General features: G+C 39.5%; 1 protein-coding gene across 5 annotated transcripts in view; it reads left to right on the forward strand.

The window, feature by feature from the left end:
• fam184ab (family with sequence similarity 184 member Ab) overlaps positions 1 to 12,699 on the forward strand; it is a 206,014-nt gene that overhangs the window by 159,412 nt on the left and 33,903 nt on the right. For all 5 annotated transcript variants that reach the window (XM_006805644.3, XM_006805647.3, XM_006805646.3 and 2 more), the window contains 2 exons: positions 1,226 to 1,379; positions 4,689 to 4,816. In XM_006805644.3, the coding sequence (XP_006805707.2) occupies positions 1,226 to 1,379; positions 4,689 to 4,816 (282 nt within the window). The remainder of the gene's footprint in view (positions 1 to 1,225; positions 1,380 to 4,688; positions 4,817 to 12,699) is intronic.

A 12,699-nucleotide genomic window follows, 5' to 3' on the forward strand; every position in this document is an offset into this window, starting at 1 on the left:
ACACAAAGATTGCCTGACTGGTGCCTTTAGCCTAATACTAATTAATGTCTTTGTGCCTGTTCCTTCTTCATAGCACAACAACAGCAAAATTATCAAAAGAATCTGATGGCACATCACTCAGTTTTTCTCTCTGTGTCAATATAAACAAGTTTTTGAAGGGTTACCATAAATTAATAATTCTAGCAGGACATGATGTGAGCTCCAATCCTGGGAAATTGCCTCTTAACATCCATTTGTCAGATCGGTCAGGATATATCTGCAAGCTTCTTAGAAACCCACCTCTATCCCATCTCCAGTTTTCCATGTTTGCATGCAGAAGGATGAAGAGTAGGGATGCGCCAATCCATTTTTATGCCTAATATCCCTACGCACACCTTAGCTTTGTGTATCTGCCATTAAAATAGTGATGTAATACCTAAGCAGTGTGACACAAACAGAAAACAAAGACTGTCTGCCTTCAAAGTGAAAGTTGGGTGTTTTGAATCATGCTGGTTGCACCAATAAAGAACAACGTTCAGTGACGGTGAACACTTTAGTTCTGGTGTGCCGCACTTTTCCAAGTTCAGTAGCTAGTTGGCAAGTGTTTGCACACAGGATGGGTTTTTTTCTTGCAAACTAATGGCAACCAGAATGATCTTCCAGCATCCAAAGCAGATGGACATATGCAGCAATATGAATATGAAGCACTTCTGGACAGGAACGGCAAACCTTCTAGGAAAAGTGTTTATGAGACTATGACGGAGAAAACTGTCTGCGCGTTCTTTAATATCACATCTCCAGAGCAGAGTGACTTATAATTTTTTCTGACATTTCAAATGGAACAAATGTAAGAAAATAGCGTGTGCACTATGATGCATTCAGACATAGAAGGTGACCCCGATTTGTGCAATGTGCAGCATAAATAGTGTGTTTCTTGATGCTTCAGTGGTCAGTTTCTCCTTCTGCTCATAGAGGATTTTAAATAAAATTGTTTCCTTTTTCTTTCTTTCTTGCTCACTGTTCCAATTCATTGTTTTTATCCCTCTTGCCTCTTACTTTTCCCTCCCACTCCATCATTTCCTCCTATTCTGTTCATTTTCTTGCATTTTTCCTGTCGTTGGTCTCCCTCTGGTCCTCCCACTCCACTCCATTTCCCTCTTTCTAATTGTTTTTCTGACCTCTTTTTGTTTCTCCTTCACCCTCCTCTGTTTCCTTTTTTTACCCACCTGTCTCATCTCTCCATCAGGAGCTGGAGGAGCGTCTCCGCCACCATCACCATGCAGAGCTGCAGTCTCTCAGAGAGGCTCACCGCCAGAGCATCGAGACACTCAAACAGCAGTCAGAACAAGAGCTTCAAACGCTCCGCTTTGAACTGGAGGATGAGGGCAAAGCCATGTTAGGTAAAGTGTGTGTGTGTGTGTGTGTGTTTGGTTGCTCTGTGTTTGTGTGTGGGTGCATACATAAAAACAGATTAACCCACCCATGAATTTTAAGTATATTTTGCCTTGATTGGAGAGTTTTTAGTCAGAGTCTGCACTGGTTTTTCAGTTTGAGCTGAAACTATAGAAAGAACAGAAGAATGTTTAAGTAGAACTGACAAGTATAAACACAAATATGAATATATTTGTGTTTATACTTGTAGGTTGAATATGAGACTATTGGCAGGACTTCAATTCAGCCATGAGATCCTCCCCCCTGTCTCGCTCTGTTTTCACACTGCCACATTAAGTGCTATTCCAGACTATATAAAGCTTTAAGTGGAAGTCATTTATGAAACCCTCAAACACACCCTGTGGCAGCTGATTTGTGTCTACATAAAGGAGACTTCACACACCTATGAATATGGATTCCTGGTGGTTATTTCAGAAGAATCCAAATGGAAAAAATGCAGCAGGGGCTAAACAGATTCATGTATTTCAGAAGAAAGTCTTGAGTGAAAGAAGATACTTAAAGGGAAAATTAGGGCTGCCACATTTATTGTGGCTAATTTTTTATCCTCTATTATGTAACACAATTATTTTTCAAAAAATATATATTTTAAACTGGATTTCTCTGAAATGTAAATTCATTGTGAGCTTTAATTTGGCAAAAGGACCCAACACGTGTAAAATGTCACAGGGTCAGTGTCTCTAGTGAGATTACCAACTCCCGGTGCAACTCTCTCCTCCGGTCCCAGCGACCTCCTGATAACAGGAGAGCCTAATGAGCCAATCAGTCCCAGCTACCCTCCCAGCCTCCCAGGCATTGGCCCCTGAACCCACTGCACCACGCCTCCTCTGCAGCCGCAGCCGGGTTAACTGATGGCACGACCATAGCTGGACTGGCCATCAGGCATACCGGGCATTTGCTCAGTGGCCCGATGATTTTTTTTAATTTTTTTTTTGTAACGGTATAAACAATGAAAGGTGTTGGATTGGCCAGATGCTGGCCAGTGTGTAAAAAAAACTCAGTTGTTTGGTGGTGGCATCGCGGAGCTCCCACAGATTCAGTAAAATTAACAAGTGGTGGAGGCCAGCACGTGCACGAGGAGAGACCCGAGACCACAGTGTTGTTTTGGCATCCCCCAATTTTTGTAACCTGACCCCAGTCTGCAGGCAAAAGTGTGCGACAGGGTCCATCTGTACTAGTGCATCTACAATAATATGAATGTCCAGGAAAAAGTTAGTTGTTTCAGGATTTATACTTTCATGTATTCTGCATTTATTAAATATTTATAAATTTTGATTGGGTTTTGGCTTAAAGCTCATGAAAAAAACTCACAAGTCCATCATAAGTTTTATCGAAACATTTTCTCATTTTAATCAAAAAAGGATTCAAAATACAAAACTGTCCAATTTCTGAAAAGTGAGCTGGCTGACGAATGGAGCACAGACAGCACTGTGAGCAAGTCCAACTGGAAAAAGAAATCAGCATCTCTGTGAGCAGATGAAGCATAAAATCATGCAGTATTTATACTGTTTAAATTTTTATTTACTCAAACTTCAAATGAAATAATGAAATAATTTAAGATATTTTAAGATTTTCATGACCTATAAGCCATAATAATAAGCCATAATTCATTTTAAATGTATAAATCTGTATAGAATATATAAAAGTTTACCTATTTAAATTAAAAAGTGGAAAAAAATGAAGATTTTTACAGTATTTTAGTTTTGTGAGATATACTTGTACAGGCCTCTCTGTGATACATCAGCACAGCTCAGGGATTCCCAGCTGGTGCAGACGGAGAACAGTTGGAAAAGATGAGGTCACATTATCACACATTTGAGCCAGTTTTGTTTGTGAGGACACAAATTTGTAATTTTCCAGCTCCCTGGCAACGTTCTAGCTCCATGGCAACGTTCTGTTAATGTCAGAACGTGTTGGACTATAGCAGCTGGTAACCTGGTCCGTTCACCATTAGTGAGTCTTGGTCATGTTTACTGCCTGCTCCACGCTCTGTTCAGACGGCTCATTTCCCCGAACCTCATGGAGTTTTTCCAACTAGTGGAAACACATCGGAAGTGAAAAAGGACGGCTGTGGGAGATATCTGTTTCAATAAAACACTCAGAATTTGGTCCGAGGGAAAGTCATGCAGTAGAACGATGGGTGATCATTTTTGCCTGCTCTCTCACAGTTTGTGTTTTGTCCTGTTTGTCGGTTGTCGTCTCTTTTCAATTAACCATCCCCATCGATTGTGGCAGTTAACCACCCCTCCTCAAGCCTGGGTCTGATCTCATTCTGTCAAAAGACAGTCTTTCCTCCCCACTGTAGAACAACATTAAAGCGCATTTAGATAGCTGGTCTTGCACCGCGGTGCTATAGAAATGGCATTTCCGTAAATAATAGCTGTAATTTCAGAACGCAAGATATATGGATGTTTTTTACATGACTGTAGACAGACATTCTTTCATCACAGACTACATTATTACATTTCTCTGTCTTACGTTAATGTTGCTATTTGACAGGAGAAACATCTAGTCTTTATTATTTTCTCATTATAATGCAGTGTAGGGACAACAGAGTAAAATGAAACATCAACAAGGATCTAAAGTCTAACAAAACCATATAAGCACATAAGTGAAGTAAATTCTCAACCTCACCAAATATTGGTGCCAACAAACCAGTACTGTGCTGTGATAAATGGTCTTCCATTACCCTCTATGTCATGGTCCTGACACTGGCAGGCTCCAGCGATAATATTGTTTTATTACCTGTTCCTCCTTATATCTCTTACCTTTTTTTCTATCGTATCCCCATATGTGTGTATTCGCATGTTCTGGTTTTTCCTGTTTGCCCGTCTTCTGACTGGTTTTGAACTGCAGAGAGAAATCATGTGCAGTTCGTGGCTTTGTTCTTCTTTTGTCTTTCAAAGCTAATAGCAGTGTGTTCCCTCACCATGCTTCTCTAAGCCATTAGACTGTTTGCAATAAAAGGTGTTCATTGAAGTGAGGATTAAAGGCCACTCGGGTAAAGGCAGCAGAGGCATTCTCTTTATGGGCAAAGTTAGAAAAAAAAAAGTAATGTGGTAAGAATGCCTTTGGATGTAATGAGCTCTTTTTGCAAATAGACAAAAGGCTGAAAGGAGCTTTCTGAGTAAGTCTTGCGTGCCCGGTGACAGTGAATCTGAAATATGCAGACTAGCTTTGCTTCATCATGTGCGCTATGCTCTGTGCAAATGAAATGTGACCTCCTGACATTCGTGTATTCGATCATATTTTTCCATCAGCCTCTCTGCGATCGGAGCTGAACCACATTCACGCGTCAGCCATCGAACACCTGAGACAAACCCACCAGCACGAGTCAGCCGCCGCCAAGGCCGAGCTGGAGAAGACGATCGAGAATAACCGGACACAGGTACTGTGAGACTTACTGAAGACGGGCTGGCTTATCACAACAGTATTTCCAACCACATTCATTTCCACCGCCACCACACCACCACGAGCAACAAAGCTATGTGATGAATGGGCATCTAGTGAAGGATGAATCCTCAAAACACTTTACCATATTCTCTCTCTTCCATGGCCACAGTGAAGATTAGACGCACACAGCATTACATTCTCCTGTCATACACACCCGGCTTGACTTATGTGCACCGGTGAGCCATTTAATTTGGATCAAAGCCACAGGCTGCTGATATTTTTATGGATTTTTCTTTATTTCACCAAGTTTTTAAATTAGCCCGAGGTTACATCGAGGTGATTAGTCATATAATTGATTACTTGAGCAACAAAAAAATAATTGAGAACAAGCTGGATCAATGTTAAAAGTGCTTAAAAAATAAGGAGCTTTTCAAGAGGAAATGTTGACTATGCACCAGCCCTAGCTTTACCTATTGACTCAAAAATGAGCAATTTAAAGGTGTCGCCTTGATTTGTGGAAGCTTTTTATTTTTATTTCTTTATATAGACTAAATTTTTACAGCCCAAGAAAGTGTTCATGTCCAAAGCAAATGGATACTGTTAGCGCTGAAGAATTCAGCCGCGGTTAAGCTCACTACATTGGTCTGTTTGCAAACAGTGACGTCGCCTCAGCTCCGTACCACTTATACCAGCACTGAGGGAGGAAATAGTCCCCACATTACGATAAGTGTCTCCACTCAGACACAGTCTGCACATCAGAGCTGGTGTAAGAGGAGAAAAAAGTACCAAGTCTTTTTCTTTTCAGACTTTTGCAACATCGCCCTCTGTATATGATGTTGCTTTTTTCATCTGGCACAGTTTGCATTGTAAGGATAAATGGGCCATAAATAAGTGCCAAAAGTTGCACTTCCTCAAATGAGCACTTGACACACGGGTCTTTATAGTCTCCTTTATGGAAACTTTATTGCAGTAAAACATGTTTTATAGGCTGGTTTTTGTCTCGATTGTTAATTTCCCACTTCATAGAGGTATGGAGTCTGTTAACTAGACCTAACTAACTAGCAGACATCTGTATGTCTGTGTGAAGCAGGTTATTGTTAACTCTTGTAATCCACCATCGTGTCAAAATATGGACGCTTCTTCTTCCAACACACCAACGTGGTGGTGGCCAAAATGCAAAACTCAAGGCTTTAGAACAGGACTTCATTAATCAGCTGGTGAAGCTGTGATTGATCAGCCACCATCCATCTTCAGTATACAGCCCATGCTCAAATACAAAATCAATGATAAAACATTCAGACACTAATCTAGTTATCTAGGTCGCACAGTCCTCTAAAAACAAAATTACTTTAAAAGAAATCAAAATCAAAGAAATTCAGTGGGATGGAGTCAGTGTTAAATGATGCTACCAGCATCATATACCACCTGCTCACAAGCACACACACCACACTGCAGGCAGCCCTCTGAGCACCACTTGTAAATCTTTCTAATTACCCCCAGCACAGTGAGATCCATTCTCATCACCTTATGATGTTCTAGCAGAGACACACAGCTGGTTCTCTTTAATACTGCCACTATGCACCCCCTAAATGCACACGTGCACACACCCCACCTTTACTCCCTCTTTAGTCACAAAGAGAACAGGAGGGCAATTAAAGCTAATAGGCACACGTTACAGTCTCAACTACCTGCCAGTCAAGCAGTGATGTTTGAATTATGCTTCAGCTGGAAATGTACGGCATGACTTCAGAGATAAGCTGAACCCCCTCTTAAACCTATGCCGTAACCTCCCATCTAACCTGACACACACCTCCCAAGAAATGTAACTACATGTTCAGTCAACACAGCCATCCTCACTAACAGGTTGACATCATCAACCTGTTAGTGAGGATCTGTCTTAAAGCCTCAAACTGTTTTCACTCTGGTAATTTGAAACTGAATGTGACAAGCGAGGGGTGCTCAGCTAGCAGTCAGCTGTGAGGTAAAGCAAACCCTCCTTTATTCTTGTTTTTGACCACAATGTGGACCATGATGTGCAAAATTATCCTCATATTTTATTTAAAAAGATTCAAAATGAATGACTGAAAAAGTATCATGTTTTCTGATGTCATGGATTACAGGAGACAAGGGTCAGTTTCTCGTAGATTTCTACATAACTGTGTTCTGCCTTTTTCCTTGCATCTGAAGATTTATTTATTTATCATTTGGTCCGCTGAGATCCATAAAGACATCCAAGTTACGAAGAAGTTGATTTGCCGCTCACAAAGCGATGTACATAGCTGCTCAATATTTTCTTTTCCTGAGGAAACACCCACTGGACGAGTTTCATTGGATGGAAGGTTGAATCCACAGGGGGGAAATAAATATTTGTCGGCCCATTTTTTTCTTGATATTTTTCTTGTTTTATGTCGAATGTGTTACCAACTCCCTGCAAGTCATCTATCTAGTGTTTTTGTTCTTATTGCCAGTGGCATAAATGCTTTGTATAATATGATGTTTTGCAGATGAACTGAGCAATGAAATTAATAATGCCAGAGAATGCCCATTCCTGAATATAAATCACAATTAGACACAAAGTCTGACATTCATACTTTCCTACATAGTAGTAGGATAATAATCTAATTTACATTGGTAACTGTTTAACAAGAAAAAAGTAAAAAGCCATTTTTACAGGCCTTTGAAAAGAGAAAGACCTCTTCCTCTTCATCACCTCTGCAAACTCTTTAAACAATCAGCAGATTTAAACCCAGAGACTTGATTACCGCGGGAGCATCGAGCCACACAGTATGTTTTCATAGTTAGCAAGCTGTTGCTATCTGTTAACCATGTAAAGTCATGTGGAAAGAAGCAGCTTTAGTTACTAGTAGATCAATAGTTTCCATGGAAGATATCGACTTCCACCACTCACTAACCTGTCAGGAAATAACACACTTTTCTCTGGTGACTGGGTTACTGTTGGTTGCTAGGGGTTCTCTGGGCCTGCTTGAATGGGGCTTTAGTAATGGACATTTCTGTCCATTACTAAAGTCTTGGTTATTATTTTGCTAATGATTTAATAATGTTAAAGTCTGCCTTTAAACACTTTGTTTTACATTTAAATTCAACATCAATGGGAGTCTGTGTTTACAATAATTCCTTGTTTACTTTGCTGAGGCATTAATGGAACATAAACTGAAACTTTCTGAGTTGAGTCAATAGAGCGGAGGAGCTCAGTGGCAGACGGGCGTCACGCTGTGTTAAATAATGCTTTTGTACCTCCAATTACTTAACAGATGGGGAGGGAGAGGCTGATGGAGTGCCGAGGTGTGTGCAGGTCTTTGTGTGCACAGTGTCATCTATCCTTGTCTAGATATTTATCATGTTTGATCTAACAGTCTTGTCTGAAGAATTACCCCGCCATCAGTATCTCTTGACTTTTAATAACTATTCCGGTCCACTTTGATTGTATTGTTGCGTTCATGATGATGCTCTAGTGCACATGAGAACATTTGTTTTCTTCCTCATTGTTAGATTTAAAGCATCTTCAGAGAACCGTTGTTTCCTTTTATCGCTCGTATTATTTTTCTCCCCGCTTTGGTTCTGTTCTCATGGAGCCATGGTTTTTGGAGCAATGTGTTCTTAACAGTTTTTGGTAGAATTTGATATGAAGTGATTAACTGAGATTGTGACGGGCAGAAAAGTGCCATATTTCCCATATTAGTGTTGGCAATCCAGCCCTGGATAAACATGATGACAGCCAGCATATTTTACAGCAACAGTATGAACCACCTTTGTCCCGCTGAAAGGAGGAATTAAAAGTGAAGGCTTTACTGTTAAAATTCACAGATATACTTATGAATAAGACAGTAAAGAACTCAAAACTAACAAAAAAGCACATTTAAAGGAATAACAAAATAATATAACAAATAACTCACACACTGTTTAGAAACTGGGGCACAGCATTGTTTCCCCTGAGAATAAAAATATGTATTCATGGCAGCAGTTCATGGGATTTCATTGGCTAACTACTAATACCCATTGAAAAATAAAGTAGCTCAGGAAATCACACCCTAATTTACTGTAGAGCTCGGGGTAACAAATGTCCTTTTTGATTATTATTTGAAACGTTTATTTTTTTAAGGAAAAGAAGAATAAAGAAGAAGTAGGCAAAACAGAGAATGACAAAGCGATCTCATATTCTCCTTTACGGCGCTGTTCACATATTATATCTGAGGTGTTTAAAAGAGAGGATAAAATTAGATTATAAAGAGAGAGACAGCAGATAAGCAGACAAAAAAAAGATGATAGATCAACTCAGACAAGATGCAAAAGTAAATAAATCTCTCCCCCAAAAGAGCCCAACACTGGGAATTTTATCTCGTCTTCCGGAGTTGTGAAATCAAAGGCTGATATCTGCTGTAATTGAAAGAGTATATTAAGTTATAATGTCCCGTATCATTCGATAAATGCTCTTCCAATTAGCCTTTGTTTCTTTCTTTAATTCTGCCAGCTTTCTTTCCTAATTTCCCTTCATCTCCTGCTCCAACGCCAGCCAAGATTTGGATGAGATGAAGAGTAAAATGAGTAAATTGGTCATTAAAGACTCATCTGGCCCATCACCATTGTGCTTGATTGTGCTGAAGGTTTTGGACTTAAAAAAAACAACAGCCAATTACATTAAGTGAAAATGCAGATGGAGATGCAAATAGAAACAGTAGTTTGTGAATATGAAGCTATTATACAAGATTATGGCTTCTGGATATGTGAACACAGTCCTTGGCACAAATTGTTATAGTGCCAAGTTAAATTAGATTTTTCACAGGGAGAATCATTAGTAGACAATAACGTGACAGTGTTTAATCTAATTCTGATGGTGTTAAGTGGCACTCAACTGAGAGTCTTCAGATCACATCTTGCTTCTTCATTTAAGTCACCAAACGTAATGAAATGTTTGGCACGTGAGGCCCATTTCACCTCCCGGAAATTTCAGAGTTGAGTATGTTAATGACAATGACTTGAGAAAGGTTTCAGATCTCTTTCAGTGTTTCAGGCTCCTCTGAAAATGGATTCAGCTCATTTTTTCTCCTCATCAGTCAACACAAAATGCTCCATGATGACAAATAAACTTTTTTGTAATCTTTAAAATCAACCTTATAAGATGAGATGCCAAAGTTCTAAGAACAAACACCAAGGAGACCAATGAGGACTAATCAGAGGAGTGGAAACACCTGGGAAACAAGGACAATGAGACAAAGGAAGCAGTCTCTTGTGTCTAAAACACATCAGAGACAAATGACAGTCAACATAAAACTGAAAGTTACTAAAATAGAAACACCGAAATGAGAGATGACAATTTAAAAAATATATATATATATGAAACAGTGAAATAAGTAACATAATAAGGCGTCATTGTTTCTTTAAAGTTCACCTTTTACAGGCACAGATCAATTTACCATTTTCAGGCAAATCTGAGACGATATTCAGAGCTACAAAGAGGATGAATCGCAGCAACTGACCTTATGACTTTATCAGAGTAGCTATGCACTATTCAAAATAATCCTTTTCTATCTTATACCAGACCTCAATGCACCCCCTCAGTTCATGCACTGTATATAAAAGAAATTGAAGCTCCCTATTAACAAACAACATAAAGTGGAATATTTCTTAAAGTTTGCGAAGCTGTGAGTCACATGTTCCAATAATGGACTCGTAAATGCAGACAGGCTGCGTTGTCTTTTTTTATGCCACTGTTTGGTTGAACCTATGCGTCGTTCACCGCACCCCTGCTGGGAAAATCACTTGCTCATTTTCTCACTTTCAAAATGCGGCAGAATCGAGCTGCTTCTTGTGTCAGTGTGGAGCTCAGAAGAAAAGAGCAGCTCGGCAGGCGGTCGTGAGTAATTTCAGTTGTTGGTCATGTTTACATGAAGTCATTCAGTAGTTTACAGCACTGTTGTATTATCAGAGCTCAGATGAATCTCGTCTCTCCCATAATGACGGAAATCTTGTTTTTGCCATACTCGTCAGTTATATTACCTGGTTCAACAGCTTGAGTTCTCTACAGGATTTTATTACGTTTTATTAAGTTGATTTTATTAAGTTGCTTTCATCAGTCATAAACAAACTGTTATGGCCCAAAAGAACTAATAGATCATTGTACTGGCGTACTTTCCCCAAGTACACTGGCTGCAAAATGCAAGTAAGTTGACAAAATAAGAACCTTACATGGACTCAGCTTATTGTGGCACGGTTGGAAATCACTGTGTATCCTTAAATGAAAACCAGTGGAGGATTTAGATGTCTCTGTGGACAAAGTGACCAAATAAGGGCTGCCTATAATGTGCAAGCTAAACGAACAGTCCTCTCCAGTGTTTGTTGTATATGCCTGCAAAGCTGTGGTAAGAAGAAACACTAAGGCTTTTAATTTGAAAGAGTTACAGGAAGTGTTAAGTTGTGTCCTGAGCCCAAATAAATGGAAGGCCAATGGAAAATCTGTGTAAAGTTTGGCGGAGGGGGTTTATGGTCTGGGCTTGTTTTTCAGGAGTTTTGCTCTGCCCTTTAGTTCCAGTTAAAGAAACTGTTAATACTTCAGCTACCCAGAAACTTTGTACAACTTCATGCTCGCAACTTTGTGCAGCTCAGGTGGTAGAGCGGGTCACCTACTACCTGGAAGGTTGGTGATTCAATCCCAGTCTGCATGCCAAATATCCTTAGGCAAGATACTAACCCCAGGTTCCTCTCCGATGCAGCCATCAGAGTGTGAATGTGTGAATGGTAGTTAGATAGCACTAAAAAACTTGTGAATGGGTGTGGTGAATGAACAAGTTGTATAAAGCGCTTTGAGTACTCAGAGTAGAAAAGTGCTATATAAGAACCAGTCCATTTACCATTTATTATCAATCAGATCAGAGAATGCGAACCAGGCCATCTCGGTGAACATCAGCATCTGATCTCATAAATGCACTTCTAAAAGACTGGTCATTCTTAAACTTTCTGGAAAGCCTTCCCAGAAGAGTTGGAGCTGTCATAGCTGCAAATGGTTGGCCGCCATTAAGAATGGGATTTTAGTCAAGTTCATATGTGTGGGAAAGCTGAGCGAATACTTTTGGCACAACAAGCAGCACACAATACTTTTGTGTGCTGCTTGTTGTTCAAATAAAGAATTTGGCAATCTAACATTTATTTCTGATCTATTTTAAGAGGGGTCACAGCTTATTACTGCCTTAACAATATCATGCAGTGAATTTACCTGAGGAAACAAGTAAATTTACTTAAAGAGGACCTAATATGCTCCTTTTCCTGAACTCTGCGAATGTGGCTTTGTGCGATTCCCACTTCAAAATAACCCCTATTAATCTTATAGTGCTGCAACCTTTTGATTACTCGTCCACTGTCTGAAATAAACAGCTTCTCTCCCTTTAAGCCAACTTTTGTCTGCAAACAGAAGGTTTAAACAGTTTGTGAGAAATACCAAACCTGCCTCTAATACAAGATGCTGCAAGTCTTCTGCTTTTGAGATAAATAGTCTCTGTTGCTTTTTGAGAAAATACAGTAAATACAACAGACTTATGTCAAAACATATGTTCGCTTTTTGATAAAAGCTGTAATTCGGCTCTGTGAGCTTCTTAAGGATGTGAAATTATGGACACATTCAAAAGGGTTTTGACAATTGAATCAAGACACATAAGCCAGATTATTTAAAGTCCTGGATAAATGTAGGACTTAAGATAAAATGCTGTTCAGTATATTCGTTAAGAGGCTTTGTTGCTTTCTGCGTTGTGTGCACTGATGGATGATTGCTTCATCGTGGTAAAGCCATTTTTGTTCATTCAGCTGTGTTCAGCATTCACCTATTCATCTGAAAAGTTTCACCCTAATGGTGGATTTAAAAAATATTCT

This window comes from Neolamprologus brichardi, chromosome 15, assembly GCF_056152115.1.
Source record: "Neolamprologus brichardi isolate AB-2024 chromosome 15, ASM5615211v1, whole genome shotgun sequence".
Taxonomy (NCBI): Eukaryota; Metazoa; Chordata; class Actinopteri; order Cichliformes; family Cichlidae; genus Neolamprologus; species Neolamprologus brichardi.